Source organism: Achroia grisella, unplaced genomic scaffold (genome assembly GCF_030625045.1).
Source record: "Achroia grisella isolate CSIRO2021 unplaced genomic scaffold, CSIRO_AGI_Agris_v1 utg516, whole genome shotgun sequence".
NCBI classification, from domain to species: domain Eukaryota; kingdom Metazoa; phylum Arthropoda; class Insecta; order Lepidoptera; family Pyralidae; genus Achroia; species Achroia grisella.
The window spans coordinates 547,790-573,373 of NW_026712909.1; the positions used below are offsets into that span (position 1 = coordinate 547,790).

Sequence of the window (25,584 nt, forward strand, 5' to 3'; positions counted from 1 at the left end):
GAAACTCTGATTAGCAATTTCCGTTTTTGACGAGTCGTCTAATATGCGGCATCAAAGAAGCTTTCAATTGTCAAAGGAGCCGGAAAGATCGCGTTTAACAAAGAAAGGTTCCGGATGAGCCCCAGGGTCGAATAGTTTGAGTTCCAGGGAGGGGTCGAGGCGACCGACCCCTTGGGATCATATAGGAAAGTCGTTACACAATTTGCAAAAATATAAATAGGTCACATATATTCTATGTGTGTACATTATGCGTAGGTAGTTTAGAATATAACATCACAGACTTTTTTTTATTTATTTAGGTGATAATGGTGTTTGACCGCAATAATTAAAGCCAACCTGGCTTTAAATTTTTCAATTTGTCGCTTACAGTTAGTTATCACTAACATGCAACATCTAACATTGTCAATTATAACAATCCAAATATCTATTGTATACCTACATTCATAGTATATACTATATTTATCACACATAAATGGCTATTATTTGTAATATTGTTTAAATCACAATTTAGGAACTAGCTATTTTATGAACTTCGTATAAAAGAGGCTTTATCCGTTTCATACACGCGGAAGAATGTCGTTATTTTACCATTCTACACACGTCGCTACAAATTCAGTAACCAAAACTAACTTCAGCCCGCTACTTCGTTCATGTAACTATGATTGACGGGGATAAAAAGTTACGTCCTTCTCCATTGAAATGTTATGTTTATGACAAATTTCACAATGATAAATTACTTGTATTTATGACATGAAATAGTAGCAATCAAATAAAGTCACTTTTATAGTTAGATGTATTATTAGTTAAGAAGAAGATTGTTAGTAACGTAGCCTGAACGAAAGGGCAAGTTGATCCTCGCGCGGTAAAACAATGTGTGTAATTCGTGGTGATTTTACCACGATAGGCTATCTGACCTGATTGTATCATCATTCACTGATTGTTCCACAGTCAGTTCCCCGCCAGCACAGACTGTTAACGCAGGTGGGTACACCAACATCATCTCAGCTCGGAAGACGTCCACTGCTGAACAAAGTTCAACAAACTGTCCTACGCTGCTAGCATGCAACGCCTTCAACTTCAACGCCAGCGATCTTAACCAAATCGTCGGTCCACCTTGCTGGAGAAGTTCCCAAATATAATATTAAATACATCATATATATAATAACAAAATTACGTATTTAATTGTAATTATCGAATATTACTTTATTTGGTGCACTTATTGTTTATATTCGCTGAACAATTATCTACAGATAGAAATGAAAATACTTTCCTCTACGCATGTTACAGAGATACCGGGTTATATCTCAAGCAAGTCTCGGGAGTACGGAGGGATGTGGGAGTGTAATTTGAACAAATGAGCGACGGCTAGCGGACCAAATTAGATTCACGCCGGTCGCTGCCGCCATCCACCGCCATTCTCCACCACGCAACGCCATTCGTCCGTCTAGTCCACTATTCTTCTCTGTACTTACCAACAATTTATTTGTTCATATGTTAAATCCATTGAGGATATGGCAATTTGTATCGTCTTGTAACCACAGAAGGCTTTATACCACGGGGGGTGGGGAGAAAGTATTGAAGTATTGGTAATAATTGGTAGTAGAGACTAGCGGCCTTATTGATAGTTATGCATAAGACCAACCTTCATGCAGTCAAAAAGTAAAATATGTTCATGTATTCATATTACTGTGATCACGTAATCTCACTGTATGTACGTTAAAAAATATATTATATTTGCTTCATAAGATTTATTTTTTATTTTTATGAATGTCTGCTTGTTTCCTTTTCACTACAAAGCAGCTTAACGGTTCCTAATTTTTGACACAAATATAAATTGTAATACAAATCAATACAATACATCCATTATTCATCTAAAAAAATATCTAGTAAGGATGAAATAGGGAATGAAAATATGTGCAGCAGATAAAGACGTATAACAACTAGTTTTTAATGTTTTAATTTATACATCTCTTTTTTAATTAGACATTGATATACCGTATACGAGTTTAAATAACATACTTTAACAACAATACGTCTTTATGTATATATTGTTGCTAAAGTATATTTATTTATACAGGGGTTATAAGATTTAATTATTCCACATTCGTAAACAAAAATATAATCTAACAAATAATGCAATTCTGGCAAGGACCATCAAACACAAGCGGCAAAAAGCGCAGCCTTTATAAATAAATCCAATCGATATTGACCGAATGCAAATAAATGCCCTGTTATCCGGTGTTTAAACAGTGTTCTTAGGGCCCGTAGTACGGACCACGCGCCCTCCCGGCTCCTAATCAAAAAATTGAACTTTCAATAAAGGGAATCATTAATTCTGCTTAGGGAGGGATCCCGTAAGAGCCTAACGAACTCCGCAAGAATTTCGGCATGTTTTTGTCGGATAATTATTTGAAAGAAATACTTAAAGCTACCGGAGGGATCACTTCACCGAAATTGTATTTGATGGACTTTGAAAAATTGAGTTGTTTGTTATATTTATATAAAAAATAAACAAAAACAAACAATATGAACAGAACATAATCTCCAGAGTATTAAAAATAATCTAAGTCTCTAAAAGTTCTGAATTTAACTCTATTTTTATAATTCATTCTGAACTAAAAATTGATAATACAATAATAATATCTATTGTTTATCTACTCACGTTTCTAAATATACAACCTATTCTATTAATATATACACACAAATGTTTAGAGAGAAAGATAAATTGGAAAATAGATGAATACCCATTAAATTCTCTACCTGACTGTACTGGTTCTTTTTTCGTTGTTTGGGAGGAGAATCAAAAAATTGTGTTCCCAATAAAGGACATCATTAATTCTCGCCGGTCGGCAGCCAATGTCGGGGGATTGCCTGCATTACCGTAATAGCGTCTGAGAAAAATAACGGATCAATATCCGCGGAGCAGGATGCTGCGGTCGTTTGTCTGTTTGTTGTGTTATTGTACATTATTTTAAACCATCTACAAGAAGAAGAAAATTTGTAATATATTTATTTGTGTAGGTACGAGAATGTTGCGAAACATTATGGCTAAATCTAAAAAGATTCGGCGTTTTGATTTAAAGGATTTCCGTTTACAATTTTTGACAAGATTGAAATATGTACTTTTCTTTTTTGATGTAATTATCATAACTAATTATTAATTAATTATGTTGTCCTTTACTTGTCTGAATTACATCGAAGTACGTGAGTACAAATCTGCTCGACAATAAAAAGAATTGTGTGTCCATTTATATTCCAGACAGACTCCAGTGAAAGAAACAACGATACCAAATCAACAACAATAACAATGGCGGTAGGCTCCCCCGTTTAGGATTCAATAATACCGAACAAAATCTAGTACACTAACCACAACATCGGCAGTTGATAATACCTCTGCCTACCCCATCTGGGATAACAGTTGTAAACTTAGGATTGGTATGCATACCATCCACGGTTGGATTACTGATGCGCTTAATTTTAACCTAGAGACTTAATATATTTTTTTTGTCAGTAAGTATATTAATTTTTTTTTTCATCCCCTAACATTTTTTACCCGCGAGCGGAACAAGCTACCAAAGCTTGTTTACACTGGCAATTTTATGTTAAAAGTCGACCCCAATAGCCTTAGGGTATATTATTGGGCTCTTTCAAGCATTTCATAGTATTAAATTAAAATGCAGAACCTACGGAACGTAAGAAGTGTCTATTTTATTTTCATCTGAAATATTAATTCTTTTACTTATTCTTAGTAGGTATGAATTATTGTTTATAATTGATTTATACTCAATGTATTTTTTAAACTTGTATTCGGCAACAAACTGTTTCATTTGTCAATGATTGTAAATGTAACTGTTTTTATTAAAAATAAAATAATGAAATGTACATACACCTAAATAGTCACTAGGTAGGGAATTATATATACTTATATATGTTATAAAAATACACGCTATTATTATGTAGTAGGTATACAATTCTTTAAAAATTAATTAGGTACGACGATAAACATGTCACATTTATACATTAAAAAATAGTTCAATACTACCAAAAAAATAGTCAATAAATAAATGCTCTAATCGGTTATGATGATGATTTATAACAAGTTCAACGTCGTAAATATAGGTGAATACAAAACCTAGTTGAAGAGTAAAAAACAAATAACCTATTCGTATGTCGGAAAGTTGTTTAAAAGTCAATTTGAATTCAAACCTTGCTGTACTGAATACAAGTGGTGCAGTTGCATGCAGGTCAATCAAGCTAATGTTAAAGTTAGTTCTCTCTTTGATCAATTACCTAGACAAACGGCACGCATACAGGAGTATTCATCAGAGTGCAGACCAGGAAGCAAGCCAATTAATTGATGCATACCAGCCGTATGGTGTTAATCTAAGCTCGGATTACGTGAACGACGATCAATTCTCAAATCGTTTGTAACTCATTAAGCATTTTCATTTATCTCTACAAAAAGTAATAGTGTAACGGTTTAGCACACCGCTTTTCGACAGATGGTTGGGGGTTCGATTCCTTGCACTGTGCAAATATTTGTATTCATTAGTATGATTTTTTGGTATCATATTTTATGGTTTTTACGGGGAATCGATCGAAGGGGGGGCTCTATTATAAATTCTGCTAAAAGTAGTTACATACTATCTAGCGACACTTACGTCAGAAACGGTTACGTTGTTCAGAAATAATATCAGACAGCTTTGTTACTATTCAGAGAAGACTTTAACGTGTCTATCGATGAAATATTTAAAATTTCATGAGAATTAAAATAGATTTGCACTGACTGACTAATATATGTATGCATCCATTTTTGTCCGTTTAGAAACCTCTCTGTCCGTTTATAAAACTCTAAAAAGCACAGGCTGTTTCAATCAATCTCATTTGTATGCAATTAGTGAGACTGCGTCTGCAATTCGCATAGTTGAGCGACAGTTCAAAGTTTGGCTGGAAAAGTTAGAGGAACTATTCTGACCATTGCAATATAGCTTCGATATATATTTATACGAACACTGACATTCATACCATGTCAAAAAATCAATTGGCAATAGACGATAAAAATCGTTTAAGAAAACAATTATAAAAATATATTTAATTTTGCCAAATATATTTGCCGCCGTATTGTAACGATACATGTGTCCTTTGTTATATTGTCTGTGGCTCTTCTTTTCTGTTTTGATGTTGCAAATAAACTATATTATATCTATCTATCTATATTTTTACCAAATATATCAAATAATTCAGAACCTCCTTTAAATAGTCAGTTAAAATTCAGTCAAGTCAATGACTTTATATTTATATACAATACTTTTACTTTACTGCCTTTTACTCTGGACAAACGCTAAAGAATTAAGCAATAAACAAAAATTCGCTCACTTGGTCTTAGTCGAGCTTTACTGAGACGACATTACTGCAGATGTTATATTATGTATCTACTCCTGACCCATCGCACTCTCTATAGTTTCCACCATATTTGATCACAACACACTGTAATGTGTTTTACCATATCACAGATGGACGGTGCTGTACAGCACAGATTATATCCGCAACTATAATTGCAAAACCTTGTATGTGAAGATTACAAGAGCATTATGAGAGGAACAATTTGTAAGCACGATTTAATTTCAGTGTCGTAACGATATGGTGTAATCATCACCAGAATCAACGCCCGCGGTGTGACACCGCGGCCCATGTGATTGGCTGCGAGCAGTGCCGCCGCCACAATGAGGACGTGACGCGCCACCGCACCACAGCACTGCGAGCCAGCCTCGCTCAGTTTCTACTCGCGGTTTCCTAATCCCAACTATAAAATTCACTATTTCAGCAGTTACATTCTCGTATTTGTTTGTTTCGACTTTTTATTTAAATATCTTTCATTTGAATACTTCGATGATAAAAAACTTCCAATTGCATAGTCTATATTGACAATTTATTCCAATATAAAATATAAAATAATATGTATGATACAATATCCATAATTTTAGTTGGTTGCACCCTATAAAACTAAAAAATAACAACGTTAGTAACGTAATGTTACTTACACAAGACATAAATATTTAAATAATTTATAGAATAGTTACAAAAAAGTTTAGTATTATATAAAAACTATTTTGTAATCAAAATATGAATTTTTAGCTGCCTATAGCACATTTGTCACGTGTAATACTCGTAATTATAAACACTTCAAAAATTACAGTACGATGTTTAGAGTTTCTACAAAAGTAAAATTTTTTTGTATTTCCAGCTCAGTTATTGAAATGTGTAGTAGTTAATAATTTTGGTTTAATAACTTACCATATAAATCTATGTATACAATAAATAAACCATTCATAAATCCAAACGGTCAGAATCTAGTTGACACTAAATTGTACGTATTACTAATTTTTATTTAGAAATTATTTAGTTATGTTAAAATAACGTGAGATACCTAATATTTGTTGATGTAGGTAATTAACATTAATTATTTTGTTCCAGTCGGAAAAACTCATTTTAGTTTTTGATTACACATGACTAATCTTAGTAATGAATAGTAGGTACTCTCGCATTATGATAATACCTATCAGTTATGTTCAAAGTCGACGAAGAATTATGTTCGAAAGAAGTAATCGTTAACTTTGAACATAGGTAATTTCTATAAAAAACGATACTAAAAATATCAACTAATTATTTTAGAAAAAAATGGCAGCACAAATGTCTTTAAATCAGAATGAGACACTTGCAGTAACAGCTCATTCACCGTCTATACCTCAGAAAAACATAGGTTATCTAATACAGAGAAATGATCTCATGGATGATGAAGAAAACGAAGAAGATGAATTCTCTATAATGTCTGAGACAATTAATATCTGTACTCAAACTAGGCTAAACAGTACGAGCATGTTTTTATTATTAAATGCATTTCTAATAGCACTCATTTGTACTTACATCTATATTTACCAATTACAATTAATTACATTTAAACAAGATTTCTAAATTACAGGAATATGTATGCGCAGTGGCTTAATCGGAAAATATGTAAAACAAATAATTCCAATCCATAAACCGAAAAAGAGGAAAAGTAATATTGAATATTAAGTATTTTTTTACAACTTTATTCCAATGTTTTATTTGTATTTTTTCTGATTACAGTAAAGTTAATGGATTGGAAGAGATACCACAGACTCAGCGTGATATATGCCTTTATTGATGAACTTGAAAAGGATTACCCTGCCATTTGTACTGTCACTGTAATAGGTAAATCTGTTGAAGGGCGTGACATCAAAGTAAATAATTTTCAGATCATATATTTTCATTTGTAAATTCTATTTGACTAAACTTATTACCAATGCCTTCTTTGCTATTTCTAGTAAAGCTAATAAGACGATGAGATGTTCTTAGAACATTAATAGTATTTAGTGGTGTTACATACAGTTTAACGTGTATCAGTGTAATATTAATTAATTTCCAGATGTTGAAGATTTCAAACAGTGATGCACAGAATTCTGCTGTATGGTTAGATGGGTCCATACATGCCCGTGAATGGATCAGTACTGCAGTAGTTACTTACATAGCTGATACCTTGGTAAAAAATTTTAAAAAGCTACCGAAATCTATCATCAATAAAGACTGGTTAGCAGAATAGACATTTAATTCTTTTAGAAAACAAAACTCTTAGAATCTCATACTATGTACAATATTTCTAGGCATATCGTTCCAATTCTAAATCCTGACGGTTATGAATACACACATACTCGTGATCGTATGTGGAGAAAAAATCGGGCATGCTACGATGGAAAATATGGTGTGGATCTTAATAGAAACTTCAGGTTTACACTCAAAAGTATTTGTTATTTAATTATGGAGAGTTATGTGAAATTAAAGTAATAATGATATACACTTATCTCCAATAGTTATGGTTGGGGCTACAATGGCGAAGAAGGTTCATCTGATGAACCAAATAATGTATTTTATAGAGGACCAGCACCTTTTTCTGAACCCGAAACTGTAGCCGTAAGAGTGAGTATACCTACAGTGAATCTAAATATCAATGGCAATGAGAATTTTAAAATTCACTTAAAATTCTAATTGTATTTATTTTTCAGGATACAATATTAAAGTCAACAACACCATTCAAAGTATTTCTATCATTTCATAGTTACTTTGAACTCATTATTTTTCCATGGGGATATAAAAAAGATCCATGCCCACACTACCTTAGATTGTTAGAAGGCGCTACTGTGATGGCAAGGGTAACAAGGTTCACGTAAATAAATATTTAATTATAATATCATATAATAGGACAAATATTATAGTGAATTACAATTATGATTACTTTATAGGCAATTTACGATTGTACCGGAATGACATACAAAGTTGGCAGCACCAAGGACATGACTTATTTGGCTTGTGGAACGAGTACGGATTGGAGTTATGCTACAGCGAAGATACCTTACTCTTACATGGTGGAACTTAGAAGTAAAAAACACAAATTCAAGCTGCCAAAAGACCAAATTATGGACACATGTTTAGAAATTTGGAATGCAGTGAAGAGTCTTATGGATTTTGTGGATATAAATGATATAACAACTAATTGATAACGTACTAGTCGAACTGTAATTAATCCAGATGTAGTGATCATTATAGTTAGTGTTATTGTTAAATGATCAATTAAATGTATTAAATAATTATGATCAATTAGAAAATTTTTGAATCTGATTATTTTTAATAATACATAATTATTAAAATATAATGTATAATTCAGGACATGTCAATAAAATAGAATAAAAACAATTCGCATATAAAATTATCGAGTTTTTCTAGACAATACAATTGAAAAATTTCTTTTTATCTACAAACTCGGCTAATGCTTTGATGCCACTTAGAACCTCTTTGCAACAAATTTCAATTTCTTCTTTTGGTAATAAAAATTTGTGCTCCTTACTTCTTAACTCGACGAGATAGGAAAATGGTATATGAGCAGTACCGTAACTCCAGTCAATACTTGTACCACAAGCGTAGTACATGATATCTTTGAAGTTTCCCACTTTATACATGCGACCGCTTGTCTCGTAGATAGCCTGTTTGTAATGTTATAATACTAATTTGCATTAAAAAAAATTGAACAAGTGATAACAATAATAATAGCCTTGGACAATTCACACAGTGCTATATATTTTGCAAGTAAGCTAAGCAGAGCTTGTGTTATGGGTGCCAGACAACTGATAGAAATACTCAAATACATATTTTTGTAAATCCATACTATATATATACTATATATAATACCTAGAAAACCCTCGGACCATACAAACAATCATAAATACGAATGTTTGCATCGTACGAGGAGTCGTACACGCGACTATTGGAAGTGAGAGGCCATCAAAAAATGATGTAGCTAATCTATAATATATATTTAACATTAACCTTAGCCATAATGGTACCTCCTTCCAATAAAGTTACATAATCAGGGCAGGGATCAGCAGTGTGACACCATGGGAATGCAATTACTTCACTGTAAGCATGAAATGTTAAGAATATCTTGAACTGTGTTCCAGAATAAAAAATTAAATCCTGTAGAAATAAATTTCAAATTAATAAACCTACAACCTTATTTCTGGTACCGAAGCGAATTTTTAATAACATTTTAACCTTTATAGCTGAAGTTTCCGGTTCAGAGAACGCTTCTGTACCTCGATAGTTCAAATGGTAGGGATCATTACATTCACCGACGGTCCGTCCCCAATTGTATCTGAAAAAACACAGAGCGAATTTCAACATGCATAGGTACTACTTAAAGTACTTTATTAATATTACTTATAATATTAATATTTTAGTCATCTATATTATAGTTTTTATTAGTTTTGTAATATTCATACCCGAAATTTCTATTCAAATCGACACCAGTTGTAATATTATTACCATCTCGAGATCTATTTTTTCTCCACATACGATCTAGTGTATGCGTATAATGGTAACCATCCGGATTTACTACTGGAACGAAGTACCTTGAAAGTATTCCATTAAATTTGTAACATAATAAATTAATGTAATAATAAAAAGTCGTATTGAACAATATACTTACCAATCTTTATTGGTAATACTATTAGGAAGATTTTCGAAACTTCTAGCAATATGATCAGCTATGTATGTAACAACAGATGTACTAATCCATTCCCGTGCATGAATAGCTCCATCTAACCATACAGCAGTGTTAGATGCATTACTGTTAGATATCTTTAACATCTACAAAAAATATTTGTTATTAATCATATACAATTTAATTAAAATTGAATTGAAAATCTGAACATACTTTAATATCTCTACCCTCTACAGATTTTCCAATTATAGTAATAGTGCAAGTGGAAGGATAGATTCTTTCCAAAGCATCCAGGAAACTATATATTATATCCAAAGGATAATAATCTTTCCAATCCATTGATCGTTCTGGAACAAAAAAAATATATAAAATTAAAAGTAAACATTTTTAATTAATTTTTTTAAGATAAAGCAAATAAGAAAATTTAGGAAATGTTATCAATTGTAATAAAGTATTTCCATGGTTGGCCACATTTTAGACAGTTTTACATTTAAATATAGATCTAACTGATGATTTACTACTAATAAGATACTGCTACAACGTTCAAATGTTTAAAACATCACTCAAGAACTGCAAACTTCTTTTAAAACACAATAAAATAATTATAAGCATATTACTTATTGGCGAACGCGGACGTTGTGTTATACTCGTACTGATGGGGCTTCGTACACGATTGGGAGAAGAACATTGAGTTGTATCCGTCACCGTCACATCGAAAGGAATCTCCCTCTCTTTCAACAACTTTTCTAACTGCATAGTACGTTGTCCCTCCACTATTACATCCATAGAATTATAGTACTCCTTGCAGATATTTATAGCTGCAATATATATAATATTTTCACTAGAGGTGGAGTAAGAAGTCGTACGCGTCTACTATGTCTCGCCCTTTTAAGCCAGCCGAAAAGCAACCTCATAAGCTACTGTTGTTGGATTAGAGGGTGAGATTATATGATTATATGACAATAAAATTACAAAGTACGGAGACATAATCTTTCAGTCTTTTGGAATAGTGATGCATGAGCTACTACAAGCATCACATTACGACGAAATGTCCATGACAATGTATATAGGCGACGGTCCATGACATTGTATGGTAAATACAACAAAGAGGTCATCAAGTAATTTGTCATTCCAGTTACTTAAAAAAATAAGCAACAATTCTTAGTTATTCAAAAATATGTTACACTCAGATACTTATTCTAAATAGGGGAACAATATTACATACGACACAAGCTTATCATCTATCTGATAATATGATAAACGTTCAGTATTAGAACCGTATACAATTGTGACTCACCGCCTTTGTTGTCGAGGTTTCTTAGAAAAGTCTTCTGACCTTCTTTTAAACATTTCACGTCCCATATTTGATATCTCGCGTTCTTGCGAGCCACTTTGACTATATAGCACTAAAATTTGGTATGTAAACAATAATAGGAAATCTGAAAATATTTACATCACAATTTTGACATTACTTTGACATTTCAATCTTAATAATTTACTTCAGGGGAAGGTAAGTAGAGTTGTTAATACCCTATAATGTTTGATAACTTATCAATTTGCTTGCAGATTTGACAACATAATGTGAATTTTGAAATAAGATTGATGATTGGAAAATTTTGCTTGATCTTCATGAATTTAAAATGTTTCTAATTGAAAATAAGTCTTAAAATTACCAATTTTATAACTGTAGATGAGAGTTGAGCATATTCGCAAACAATGGGCGTGTAATCAAGACGGGTAGTGAAAAGCGCTCGGGCGCTAAGCAGCGCGCCACTGCTCGCTCGATAATTAGATGTAATCAGATATTTTCAGTAAACGCCTTGCCGCCGCCGCCCGCCTTGTTCTCGCCCATGCACTCCCCTCTAATGAAACTGTGGCCCTACCATAGGACTTTATGAAACTTTACATTTTTTTAACCATCTCGATTCATCTGAATATTCATGTTTCTTGTTGCAGATCCGTTATTTGAGATAAATATTTTAGAAACGGTTTATTACTCTTGTTTCTAAAGTCACTAAATGTTATTCTATATTCTCAATATGGATAACGATATTCTAAGGTTATATTCAAAATAATATTGCAAAGAGGAAAAAAATATTTTCTTTATATTTGTATAAATCAATAAACTCAATATATTCTCATTATTTAAAAAATTTGTTCACTTACATAAAGTATATAACTTATTTGCGAGTCTTATAGGGCTATATAAAAAAATACTTACGTAAGTACAATAATTGTACCCGTGCATATCCGAGACAGGTTTACTAGTTAATAATTCTTAAAACTTTAAAAATATCCAGTCTATTTGGGGTCTCCTTTGAAAATTATTATAATGTTCTTGAATAATAATATAAGTATTTCTCACTCGATCACGTAACGATTGTGTAAACCAGTGGTAACTCGGATCTCTTGGTAACCCGCTAACCAGACAGCGGACCCCAAACGACACCCCCTGCCACCCAAGTGTCGCCTCGACTCGGTCTTAAGCGCGTTTATCTTTTTAATTGTGCCTGCCCTCCTGGTGACGCTTGTTACTTGCTTGTTAGATTTATCGACATCTCACAATATTACTTTGTAACAAAACCATGTGAGAACATGTGAAATATTATTGTAATTAATTAATATATTTCAACCAACTTTTCAATTAGACTGGATTTTTTCTGCTTTTTTTTCGCTATACTTCATTTATGAGATTCGATTTTCGTCTAAAAATTTGAGATTATTAGTATTAATGTTGAGTAAAATATGTACATTATATTAGTTGTTTAAAATCCATAGTACAAGTTCTGTTTACTTTGTGCATAAAAATTTACAAAATGATGTATCCGAATACATAATTTTGACAATTTTTTTTCACAAAGTAATGTACTGTACAGAACTTGTACTATGGATACTAAACAACTAATATAATATACTTATTCTTGTAAATGCAAACAAAATACATAGAAAACACCCAGTCCAATACAAACAACCATACTCTATGTTTGCATCGTTCGAGGAATCGAACGTGATCATCAGAAGTAAAACAGTGTGCTAAATCGCTGAACCTTGATGATTCATGGTTGTAATTTTTATGGATAATGCTAAATATATTCTAAGATTAAATAAATGTTCTAAATTATAATAGTACTTTAAATGACAAGGCTCTGCGACGTATATGACTAAAAAAAAATATTTTAGACTTTCTTTCTCCACCGTACATAACACATAATAGCATTGTTCGATAATTAGTCACTAAATATAGGTTGCAGGGAGGCAGAGGGGGGTGAGTTCGTGGCCCCTTTGTTTTCATTAGACACTGCTTACGGGCGCTGGTCGTTATCTTTACAGTCTCTGTAACTAGTAATCCGTAAAAGTAAGATAAAGAAGCTAAACAATGCCATTTTAAACGATTGCTTACATATTTTACAAAACTTTTAGAGAATATCAGTTTAGATTTATTGTTTCGTATTTTACGTCTCTATGTAAAATATAAGAGAATATTGGCTATAATACCTAACCAACACAAATATATCGCTATTTATATACCAATGTACATTTATGCACAAAGCAATTTGAGATCTTAATGTTTTTTAAGTAGTACTTTTCTCACATTAAACAGCTTTTTATTATATTAAATATTAGTAAATAGCAATGCTTAATTTACATATAATATAAAAATTAAAAATTCTAGGTACAATTGTTCTCGAACAGTTATATGTGGCTTCAACTAGCCAGGAAAAGAACAGATTAATATCACCGTTTTTTCAGTTTATTAACTTATTATTATTAAATATTTATGACCATAATATGTGGATAATGTAAGAAGATAAAATTCTCCACCTTTCTTAAACCAAGATTTTTTATTAAACAAATATTTGATTGGTATTGTTATCTATATATATTTTATACCCAATTATCTATACATTTTCTAAATTGGATTAGTTATACCGGAGATTACCCTGAATACCCAAACTCACATAATTTTCTTAGTTATAATATTAGTATAGATTAACAAAGTGAGAACTTGTTTGTCATTTCCAGTAGAATAATAATAAAGTGGTAAAAGTTTATCGGTACTATATTATTTGAAACCATAGGAACAACATTAAGCATAAATTTTTCCAGGTATTGGATGTGAGCCATCAGTAAAAAAGTACATATAATGAAATTCATTCCTAATGGTCTAACAATGAATTAAAAATATATATATTAAGTTTATATATATCGCCTTGAAGAATTTTTGAATTTCATGGAAATACTACTGAAGATTAGGCTGTATGGTCTCGTACCTTTGCCTATCCACTTGTGAATAAAATATACCACTACTACTACATCACTTGTTCAAATATGAAGAAGTTTAAAGGTAGACTAGGCTGTACGGTCTAAGGATCTTTGCCTGTTCCATCACTGAAAAGGAGATGGACGAATATGGAAAAAAAAAAGTCGTTGCCAACATTTAACTGGCAAAACAATGTCGTTGTCATTTCTCAGAAGCAACTAATTATAGTAAATTACAATAAATAGTGCAGTAAAAAGCAGTCATATTTCTATAGCCATGTATTAATTGAATTCAACGCAAACAGTAATTAACCTATAAATCAGGGGTGTTTAATAATATCTACTTTAGAAAAATGACGCCGGAAAATTGTAGAACATAAAGTTACAAAATATTAGAAATATTATCTATCTATTATCAACCAGTAAAGGACAGTTTACTGCCTGATTTGTCAGATCTCATAAAACTAGATACTGTTATCAAAGATAATATAAGTAGGTACCAAAGCTTTATTTATTATATAAATATGAATGATCGTAAACATTTATATTTTAATCATCTACTTTATAATGTAAATGAATAATAAACAAGCTGACCATCAAGGGGGCCCCTTAATAATAATAAAAAAGTATAAAATATATATAGTTCAGAATTAATCTGAAGAAAAAACTGATTCCTTGAAACTTTCTCAATAGAGCATTTAAGAGGATTCTAAAGTCGCACTTATGGAGAAATTGTTCATTGGCAATAGTTGATTAACATGGTCCCTAAATAAATGTAGGATTAAAAAAAACTCTTTTGAAATATACTTTTGAGTGTATACATACAAATGCGAATGAGATACTAAAATTATAAGATAGGTAATAAGATCATTGCTATTATTTTAAGCAGATGAAAAACCTCCAGTTAAGACTACTTTAGATTGGAATAATTATCATCGTTTGGAAGTTATTCACTCGTTTATGAACAACTTGGAATATGACTATCCTTCTATTTGTACAACGAGAGTAATCGGTCAATCGCTTGAAGGAAGAGATTTAAAGGTAAACAATTATATATAAGAAGATGACTATTTTTATAAATTACTTCGTGCTACTATGGTTCGGACTGTAGTTACAAAAAACTAAATGAAAACTGCCTTTCTTTACGATTTATTTTACGCTATAAATACATTTTTTTTGATAACAATAAAATAGTGTTCACGCTTAACTTAATGGTATATATATATACCAATGAGGCTCTAGTGAAACATGAATAAATGCACATTTAGGGTTAGATCGAAATATATTTCAATGGCATGCATTTATAAATAAATATAATCATGAATAGTTGACTGAGAATCATGTTTAATATGGATTGTATGCCGAGATCTATATACGTATGTGGTTCTACCCCTTTTTGCAAAAATTGCTCGGACGGAGAAGTATGAAATCCTGCATCCTTATAATTTATATAAAGACGGAGTGTAGTAAATCTAATAATTTATATTTAATTATGCATAAAAATACATTAATTAATAAACAAACTATTACTCACAGTACCATGTATTTGATACACACAAACGCATATATACTCTGTAGTGAACTTGAGAATAGATTAAAGTGTAGCCTTGGCGAAATCTGTGATTTTTTTTAATCACATATTTCGCACTAGTATAAAAGTCTTTGACAATAAAACCTTAATAATGTTCAAATTTATAATTTTAATTAATTATGATCTAATTTCAACCACTGAGCGACCACTAGTATTATTAAATTTGGATTTTTTTACAGATTCTAAAGATATCAAATAGTGACGCCGGTAACGCAGCGGTGTGGTTGGACGCGGGAATACACGCGCGAGAATGGATTGCACCAGCTGTTGCTAAATACATCGCTGACTACATATCTAAAAACTTCGAGAATCTTCCGTCTAGTTTTACTAACAAAGACTGGTTAGATCTATTATAAGTTATCAAAACTTAGTACTAATCTATCGCAAAATTATTCTGGATATCTGAATTGAACGTTAAGAATTGTTATTGTTTAAAAATACGGAATACAGATCAATACCAGTTTTACAATATTTTCAATATTGTAAAACTGAAATTGATATAAATTTTAAAATAAAATAAAATAAATTGAAAATAGCTTTTTAATTATCACGATGAAAGTTATGTGTTTTTGATCTCTGCTTTTACTTAAAGGTTCAAAAAGAAATTAAAATAGCTATATGTAAGTAATAAACGAGACATGATGCTTTAGTCATTAGCAACGGCAAAGTATGAGTGCTGTTATACATTAACAGCACTCATAATTTAGGTATATTCGATGGTCACTATTTTTTATGAGGTGCACCAAACAATATATGTATTACTTCAATTACACTATAAAATACGTTAATCTATTTTTTATATATTTTTATAAAGGTATTTCCTACCCGTGATGAATCCAGATGGATACGAATATTCTCACATCAAAGAGAGGTTGTGGAGAAAGAACAAAGCTTGGCACGGAGGCCAGTGCGTTGGAGTAGACTTGAATAGAAACTTCAGGTTAATAAAATAATATATTATCGGTATCATTTTCACGGTCTTTCGTTGCACAAACTACAAATACCTACTGACATTGATATCGCTGTAAGTACTCTTATCAATTCGTGACCCCCGCTATTACAACCTATTTAAAACGTCAAGTAAAGCAAATGAATAGTTACCATAAAATTAATATTGTGAAGACCCGTCTATTACTCGCTCTTAATAATGTATACTAAACGCGAAAGTTTAAAACTATTGAAACTTCAGGATGTTATAACAAACAGAATTTATTTACAGTAAGGATAAGATTTTATATTCTTTTATATGTTGAACGAATAAACACAAAGATTACTGGCTCGACTCGAAAAATTCTTTCACCGATAAAATACTATATTATAACTGAGTAACGCTATATTTATTACGAGAAATAAATTATGGATCCCTAATAAAACTTCAATAATATAACCGCTGGTGTACGTAGCTGGGACGGGTCACCAGTTTGATAATTAAGTATTAAGTAATCACACTTAAAAATACTGCGAAACACTATTTTGAGTTTTTTTGTTATTAAGGAAAGTTTAAGTTGAGTTTGTTTATTAAGGAAATATAGGTATGTCTTAAAAGAAAATGTATGTTTGAAATGTAATCTTCCAGTTATGGTTGGGGCGGTAAGGGATCCTCAAACGTGCCCACTAATGCATTTTACAGAGGTCCTGAACCATTCTCGGAACCAGAATCGTCTGCAGTAAGAGTAAGCTCGTATTTATTTAGTCAAACTTCCATCATAACAAGCCAGTATATAGAAGTTCAGTTCATATAGAAGTTGCTGGGCACGAGTTTCTTACTAGAGTTGTTGCAAATGATATGACCCAGTACAAAGTAACTAATAACACTGGTAACGAAGTACCTGTTAGTTACCTTATAGTATTCGGTGATATTATAGCCGTAATGCTGTTCATGTAAATAAGTGACGGCACCTACATTTATGAACATGGACAGTAATACGAATATAACATTATCAAGTGACACTAATCCGTTACCATTCCGGAGGAATAAGACGTCATTCCTCTTGTCCTGTAATTTAACTGCCTAATTTGCACCCTACAAACAAAACAGAGCTTACAAATCAAGTTCGAGTCCACGAGGACCTACGCAGTTTTTTATACCACAACTGTATGTAATTTTTTTTTTACTGTGTTTAAGTGGAAAAAATGTACTAATTAATAAATTATTATCATTTTAGTAACTATGTTAATATTATACAAACAATAACCAGGTCACTACAAAATAACTACATTTGCTATATCACTTTAGTACCTTAATAACTATAGTAACTAACGAGAACATTTTTTTCCATTAGAGCTTAAAAACTCGTTAAGTTTACTGTTCTTTTTCTTAAAATAGAAGTGCGATATTATAGCTTACTATTACCATACTGACCAAGCAGCCTGCAATAATTATTAGTATTATTTCAAGTTTTTTTTACTGAATTCTGGGTAAAAATATTAGTATCATTTTGTAGACTTATATTGTAGTCGTTTTGAAATATTCTAATAGTATTATGAAATTATACCATTGTACTATTGATTCCAAAATCGTGTCATAAGCATAGGATGCTGAGATTAAACTGCAAACAGGATTTAGTCGTAAATCAGTTTCATTATACGGGTTTTCAATCGTTCCATTGCATTAAATTAAATCGCTACATGCAAATTAAATTGTTCCAATATTTGATACCTTATTTTACATTTTATATCTATGTATAAATATACAAAGTATGTACAGGAGCGTATACAACTATACTATAATATTAAAAATGTTTAATGACCTTTATTTTCTAACAAATTGTTTCCAATAGAATGTTTAGCAAGAATGATAACCCTGCACAATTCACACATCGCATTGTAGTATGTTATGGGCACTCGATAACTGTAGTGTAATTGTAGCATGCAAGGAATGGACCATCATAAGTGAAGCAGTGGCTAAAGCACTAGACCACCAAAGGTATAAAGTTTATAATCACAGTCAAATCAGATTTTTCTTTCCCATTATTTGTTTCAGGACATATTATCTAACTATAGCATACCTTTCAAAGTATACATAACACTTCATAGTTACGGACAAGTCATACTATTTCCCTTCGCATTTAAAGATGAACTGTGTCATGATTACATTCGCTTACTCGAAGGGGCCACCGTTATGGCAAAGGTAAAAATCTTAAAATCTTTGAATATTCTAATATAGTATTATATTTAATATTAATTGTGACCAAATAGACCTACAGGATTAATAACATTATTTTCGATTTGATTTATATAATTAATGACATTGGCTGACAAGATATGTATGAGATGTATCGAAGCCGATCGCGTAATATAATGCGGTACTATTATCATAACAAACGTTACACAAATATTGGTACAACATTATTACCTAAATAACTCCGGTTGATATGACTATATTGCAGTTTTGTATATCGTATCTATGTATTGAATACGCAACCAGTAAATTCTCCAAACTAAGTTCATTATTATAAAGTATTGCCTACTGAGAATTACTCATTACTTCAACTATTATTATCTATTCCTGCGATAATTTCTGATTCATCATCATTAGGGTATTACCACTCATTTATTCATTGTCTCATTTATCATAGGCAATGTATATTTATAATGTTCTTACCTTAGGCAATTCATGAATGCAATGGCAATACTTATAAGGTTGGCATTTCTCGAGATGTAATGTACGGGGCTGCCGGTACCAGTAATGATTGGAGCTACGGGGCCGTCGGTATACCATACTGTTATCTTATAGAGCTAAGAAGTAAACAACATAAGTTTAAACTCCCTAATGAAGAAATAAAAGAAACTGCCAATGAAATTTTGAATTGTGTTAAAGCTTTAATGGAATTTGTGGATATACGTTAGCTGGATCGATTTGAAGATAAAACTAAAAGGTAAGATATAAAGAAAATGTTCATTTTCAATATCCACTTATGTGCTCATATTTAATTTAACATAAAATAAATTTGTTTTCGAATCTCATCGTGATGCGATTTCAGGTAAAGAGAATATTTTAAAAATTATGGAAGGAGTGGGTTTTGTACCTTCTCAGTATTTAATTTTAAAATGAGTTTAGACAACAGAGAGATACATTTATTATTAAAAGTAATATATCATTGGAAGTTACGTTTGACAAACATTGTCAAAATAAAGTATTTCTTATCAATTTGGGTTATATATATTTCAAAACAAAATTTCAAGTTGTTATATAACAACAAGAAGAAACTTAATTACTTAAAAATAGAAATACAGTAACCTAAATTTTTGTATTATTTTACCCATTTTACGATATCCCGTCAAAGTGGCGCATCTAAAAAATGTAACGCAAGTGTGGGAAGTGAAAGTTATTAAGGAAGGTCAGAGATGTTTTGTGAAATCATTGGACACCACAGGAGGTATATACATTTAGAACCTTTCGTTGATCTAAAAAAATATCAAATACGATTAGAACTATTATCTGCACCTTTTTTTTATTTAAAAAAAATGTATAGTAAACAAAGGAGCTACTTAAGACGTTAAGTAATCTAATTGTAAAATTACCAAGCCTCTTTCAAGTTATAATCGATTTTACGAGTAATAATTTGCATTTTTAAATGATATTGCTCTTTCTAGCAATTAATATTTGGAAAGAAGAGCATAGTACAATGGATGTAATGGTGGAGGGATCTAGAGCGGCACAAGTATCTGGGATGCTGCATGAAAGAGATATCCCATTTTCTGTGGCCATTGGAGATGTTAGTGCGATGGTTGACCGCGAACAGGGTGAAACTTTTAGAAGAAATTCAGTCGGCATTCGTAAGACATTCTAATGTATAATATAGTAGATATTTTATAACAATAATGTATGAGTGAATACGGAACATATCAACATCACATTATTATGGACAATGTTCTTGATCTACTCTAGTATTATATATCTTACTTAGATAATTATAATTGCAATATACGTAGATTAAAAAACGGAATAACTATAATACAACAATGTGATACAAAATGTCACTACGTCTTCCGCAAGATAAAAAGGTCGTAATAGGCGATTACGATACAAACTAACGCATGCGAAAGAAAATTGGAAATAAAACTCTATGCTCCTTGCCACCAAGCTATGTTTTCCTTTTATGACATGATACTCGAAGACAATATTGGGACAATAACGGAATAGTCTGCTACAAGACGTTGTTGTAAAAAGCTATTAACAATAATACATTGTATCACCTTAACAACTCATCCAAGATGACATTAAAGCCAAGTTTGCTTGCTTTTAGGTCCTATTATGGATTGGAAACATTACCATCGTTTGGACGTCATATACGCGTTCTTGGAAACTTTAGCTGCAGAGTATCCATACCTTTGTACGGTGACTACTATTGGAAATTCAGCTGAAGGCCGAGATATTAAGGTATACTTTTCGATAATAACTGGTATGAAAATTTAATCCTCAGAAACTGGGATACAACGTAACAGCATCATAACGTGATGCTCTTGGTCCTGATCATAGATGTAAGCCATGGTAATCACTTTTCACCAGATGAGCCGTTAAATAGTTTGCCATTCCAATTTTTGACTTCATAAATTAAAAAAAATATTTCCTACAATTTACTTAAATTATAGGGAAATATATTTTATTCTAAACCACTCCTCTCTCTATCTATCTATCTAAAGACTATAGATTCTTATTCTATAGATAGCATTTATCTTCTGTCACTAGTAAACCTTTATCTTCACATTACAGATGCTGAAGATTTCAAATGGCAATGACGACAACACAGGTGTGTGGTTGGACGGATCAATTCACCCCCGCGAATGGATCACCACGGCTGTAGTTACGTACATAGCAGACCAACTTACTAGGACCTATCAAAGTCAACCTGTCAGTATCACTAACAAAGACTGGTAAGCCACACTAAACTGAATCATGATAAATACACGGTATGCTTGATAATTTCTAAATATAATGTCAAAGTCTTCATAACATCTTCAATCGTATCATTAATTTATAGATATCTCCTAGTTTGGACTACTTTAAACATCCATTCGCTATGCTGTCTCTAAGTGAATTAGTTATCGGTTACTTAAACTTTAAAATCAAATTCAAAAAATTTTTTTCAATTTAAATTTATTCATGTAGGACATTTTTGCCGCTTATGAACGTAATATTTTATATATAATTTTTTTTTTCATACCGTTTTTTTTTCAGTTCCAATTGATAAGAACTAGCAAGAAACTCAATTGATTTTTTTTTAAAGCCAGTTTATTTGCAATGTATATTTATATAGGTGTTTATGTCTAACATTAAATGAAAGTCCCGTGCATGAACAACTATTGCCATGCACGCTCGTCATTCAAGTAATCGTTAGTGAGTAATAGGCTTTTCTCAGTAAATATGATTTAACAGTTGTTTTGAATTTATTTAAGGGTAATTCCAATATATCCTTTGGTATTTTATTGTAAATTTATATACCTAGTCCCATAAAAGACCAATTGACTTTTTCTAAACGATACTTGGGGACAGCAACTTTGTATTTAAATCTATCTATTAATATTATGAGTATTGATCGATCTTTTGCAATTTGAACTTTCTTCTGTGTAACGTTCTCATGTTTCTTCTTTACTGAACTTTGTTCAAAGTCATCTACAATGGGAAAGAATAAGCATCTCCCTCCTGATATTATTTATTAATATTTTACATATAGGTATATAGTACCTGTACTGAACCCAGATGGTTACGAGTACACGCACACGCATGACCGCATGTGGCGGAAAAACAGAGCCAAGTACGGGGAGTGTATTGGCGTTGATCTAAATAGAAATTTCAGGTAAGTTAAGTTACTAGATTACTAATTTGTAAGCCCTTATTTGTATGGTAGCTTTTATTCATTATTTCATCTATATGGCTAGGATATTGATTAATGAGATCTTATAGTTGTATGTCTAATATAAAATTCATGACAATTAGTTGAGCTGTTATAGTGCAATACCATATATTTTATTGACTATTATGAATCAATAATAATTATTTTATAAGACGGCCTCGGTGATCTAGCCGTATAGGAATCCGCTTTAGTTCTGATGATCGCAAGTTCGATTCCTCGCATGGTACAAACATTTGTATTATGAGTAGAATTGTTTGTATCTGTCAGGGTGTTTTCTATGTATATTGTGTATGTATTTACAAAACATATATATACTTAAGTAATGATATCGGTTTTATATTATATATTTATATCCCACGGTAAATAGAGGTTGTGTTATGGATACTAGACCCATAACACAAGCTCTGCTTACCATGGGACTAGATGGCGAAGTGTTAATTGTCCAAGGTTATTATTATTATAGGTAGGTATAATAATATATTTTTGCTATTAGTTACATAAGTATTTATCGTAATTTTACAGCTATGGTTGGGGCGAGAAAGATGAAGAGGGATCATCAGAGGATCCTGGAAATATTTTCTTCAGAGGTTCTAAACCATTTTCTGAACCTGAAACAGACGCTGTTAGGGTAATTAGAATTTAAAATTTAAATAAATAAATATTTTATAAATCATATTGAACATGTTGCCAGTATTAATTTCTAATTTAACTGGCACTTGTTATTTAACTGTAGGTATTATTTATATATATAAATATGATCTCTCTTGGATATCTCGATATAAACTAGGGAACAGAGTAGGTATTCGAAATGGTACTAAACGACATTATAATTAAAACCTACATTGTTCGCTATTTTAATAATAATATTATATTAATAATAATAATCAGGTATAATGTAAGACTTTATGTCTCTTACAATTCTTTACAGCGGACAATTACAGAATCGGGGGCAACATTCAAAGCATTCCTGTCATTCCATAGCTATGGAGAGGTGATAATCTTCCCATGGGGTTACACAGGCGATCCCTGTCCTGATTATGTGGAACTGCTTGAAGGCGGCACAGCAATGGCCAAAGTTAGTATTAAGTTCATCAAAATTATTAAGCAATAATAAATAAATATATCCCTTCTCAACCATAATACCAGATGGGATAGTCAAATCGTAGTTTAGGAGTAGTGGAATATTCTTAACTGTCGTCTCTATAAACTCAACGTGGCAATTAAAAAAGCTACCGTTGAAATATAAATTGATTTAGGGCAACGAGAGATACGAAAAGTATCTCTCGAATAATAATGGCTTTTATTTCCCTATCCGAAATTAAGCAATTACAATGTGGTCTAAAAACTTTGTGTCAATTTACTGACTAACTATCCGATAATGGATAACTCCGTTAATAAAACAAATTATTTCGAGTGATATCGGTAGGCTCGCCCCTGCATGCGTTTTATATATACTCATGTATCTAATGTACATATAAATTTCAGTTCTCGTGTCACAGTGTTTGTAACTAAAATCCTACAAAGCGGCTTGACGGATTCTTATGAAATTGTGTATGTCTATTCAGTAGATCCAAGAAAAGGACGTAAACTATTTTTTCATAGTCCTAAGTGACGAGGATAGTCTATCCCAATGTTTATTTTTTATTTTTAAGACAATTATTTATTTTATATTTTTATGATTCGGCATTAAAAGTATAACTCTAAATGTTCATCTTTCTACCATCAATTCCTATTTTTTAATAGCAATATTAGCAAATACTTTAATAATTTTCTTCTCTCGACGGTTGATAACTGATTAATTTATATATCAAAATAACGTTTACCGGATGAACTAATAATATATTTCGGCTAAATGAATATTAGGAATACCGCTATCGCTAGAATAAAAAATACTAATCAAAAGTACTTAAATATTATATAGCTATTATTTTAATATATTTCTAATATAATTAGAAGCTACTTAATATAATGTTTAATTAGATACTTCCCACGTTTCGTAAAGTGCATTAAAAATAATATTAAACGTGCTTTTTTGATTTAACGAGTCTATTATTAAGCGTGTGAATAATTTCATTTTCCTGCAGGCCATCAAAGAAACTAGTGGTCATACTTACAAAGTCGGCAGCACCAAAGACCTCATGTACTTTGCAGCCGGTACTAGCACAGACTGGAGTTATGCTGTCGCCAACATACCTTACTCATATATGATAGAGTTGAGAGGAAAGAAACATAGGTTCCTCTTACCCAAAGAAGAAATTATTTCTACTTCTCTCGAAGTCTTCAACGGTGTTTTAAGGCTGATGGAATTTATTGATACAAGGTGTATAAGTTCACAATCATGTGTATGCCCAAAATGATGTTTCAACGTTTATTTGGAAATAAATATATATAGGGCATCTATATATGTAAGTATATTTAAATATCAGAAATCCATTAAAAACAGTAACATTTTATTATTCACGCACGAGATTTTCAATTGTTCTGGCGCGAAGTAGTATAGACAAAATCTTTTTATTATTGTTTATGATATCCTTTTTATTTATTATCCCAAAAATATACCTAATATAAATCATGTCTGCATTAAGTTTATTATAATTAAAAATTCAAATTAAACAAAACGTTTCGTTTTATTTAAAGTACGTACCATAATTATGAACGCTCTAACTATAATAATGGCTTCGGTTGTCTAACGGTTTGGCATACCGCCCTAGGTACCTTCGATGGTCGCGAGTTCGATCCGAGTCAACAATCATACTCATAAATACAAACATTTGTATTCATAAGTATGATTGTATCCGCCTGGT

General features: G+C 31.5%; 3 protein-coding genes across 5 annotated transcripts; 2 read left to right on the forward strand and 1 right to left on the reverse strand.

Annotated features, from left to right (window-relative positions):
* Positions 1–6,163: 6,163 nt before the first annotated feature.
* On the forward strand, positions 6,164–8,676 carry LOC131847102 (carboxypeptidase B-like). Of its 3 annotated transcripts, none has more exons than XM_059196568.1 (9): positions 6,164–6,367; positions 6,673–6,868; positions 6,980–7,057; positions 7,129–7,262; positions 7,448–7,608; positions 7,683–7,805; positions 7,890–7,995; positions 8,082–8,228; positions 8,319–8,676. In XM_059196568.1, exons 2-9 carry the CDS (start codon positions 6,679–6,681, stop codon positions 8,571–8,573), a joined length of 1,194 nt encoding a protein of 397 aa, XP_059052551.1. In that variant the 5' UTR covers positions 6,164–6,367; positions 6,673–6,678; the 3' UTR covers positions 8,574–8,676. The 3 variants fall into 3 exon arrangements, with proteins under 3 accessions (XP_059052551.1, XP_059052552.1, XP_059052553.1); XM_059196569.1 differs by having other exon boundaries at positions 8,082–8,242; positions 8,319–8,441; XM_059196570.1 differs by having other exon boundaries at positions 8,082–8,236; positions 8,319–8,441.
* A 77-nt stretch (positions 8,677–8,753) lies between these two features.
* LOC131847103 (carboxypeptidase B-like) lies at positions 8,754–11,477 on the reverse strand. Its single transcript, XM_059196571.1, has 8 exons — positions 11,370–11,477; positions 10,690–10,890; positions 10,286–10,419; positions 10,058–10,218; positions 9,852–9,980; positions 9,625–9,724; positions 9,400–9,546; positions 8,754–9,056 (listed from the first exon to the last, which is right to left on the reverse strand). Exons 2-8 carry the CDS (start codon positions 10,856–10,858, stop codon positions 8,796–8,798), a joined length of 1,101 nt encoding a protein of 366 aa, XP_059052554.1. The 5' UTR covers positions 10,859–10,890; positions 11,370–11,477; the 3' UTR covers positions 8,754–8,795.
* A 3,273-nt stretch (positions 11,478–14,750) lies between these two features.
* Positions 14,751–25,353, forward strand: LOC131847106 (carboxypeptidase A2-like). Its single transcript, XM_059196574.1, has 15 exons — positions 14,751–14,824; positions 15,222–15,373; positions 16,103–16,263; positions 16,738–16,863; positions 17,500–17,596; positions 18,907–19,053; positions 19,533–19,771; positions 20,169–20,302; positions 20,520–20,702; positions 21,173–21,306; positions 21,640–21,800; positions 22,601–22,723; positions 23,303–23,408; positions 23,709–23,855; positions 24,865–25,353. Exons 2-15 carry the CDS (start codon positions 15,293–15,295, stop codon positions 25,135–25,137), a joined length of 2,112 nt encoding a protein of 703 aa, XP_059052557.1. The 5' UTR covers positions 14,751–14,824; positions 15,222–15,292; the 3' UTR covers positions 25,138–25,353.
* The last annotated feature ends 231 nt before the right edge of the window (positions 25,354–25,584 follow it).

Bases quoted from the DNA above. Each gene is read 5' to 3' on its own strand.
- LOC131847106 (XM_059196574.1), top strand. From the start codon at position 15,293: ATGAACAACTTGGAATATGACTATCCTTCTATTTGTACAACGAGAGTA. The intron at 16,264-16,737 runs GTTAGATCTATT...ATTTTTATAAAG, and splicing joins AGTTTTACTAACAAAGACTG to GTATTTCCTACCCGTGATGA. The intron at 22,724-23,302 runs GTAAGTTAAGTT...GTAATTTTACAG, and splicing joins GATCTAAATAGAAATTTCAG to CTATGGTTGGGGCGAGAAAG.
- LOC131847103 (XM_059196571.1), bottom strand. From the start codon at position 10,858: ATGGATGTAATAGTGGAGGGACAACGTACTATGCAGTTAGAAAAGTTG. The intron at 9,725-9,851 runs GTATGAATATTA...GTGTTTTTTCAG, and splicing joins GATTTGAATAGAAATTTCGG to ATACAATTGGGGACGGACCG. The intron at 9,547-9,624 runs GTTAAAATGTTA...TTATTTCTACAG, and splicing joins CGGAAACTTCAGCTATAAAG to GATTTAATTTTTTATTCTGG.
- LOC131847102 (XM_059196568.1), top strand. From the start codon at position 6,679: ATGGCAGCACAAATGTCTTTAAATCAGAATGAGACACTTGCAGTAACA. The intron at 7,058-7,128 runs GTAATATTGAAT...TTCTGATTACAG, and splicing joins TAAACCGAAAAAGAGGAAAA to TAAAGTTAATGGATTGGAAG. The intron at 7,806-7,889 runs GTTTACACTCAA...TATCTCCAATAG, and splicing joins GATCTTAATAGAAACTTCAG to TTATGGTTGGGGCTACAATG.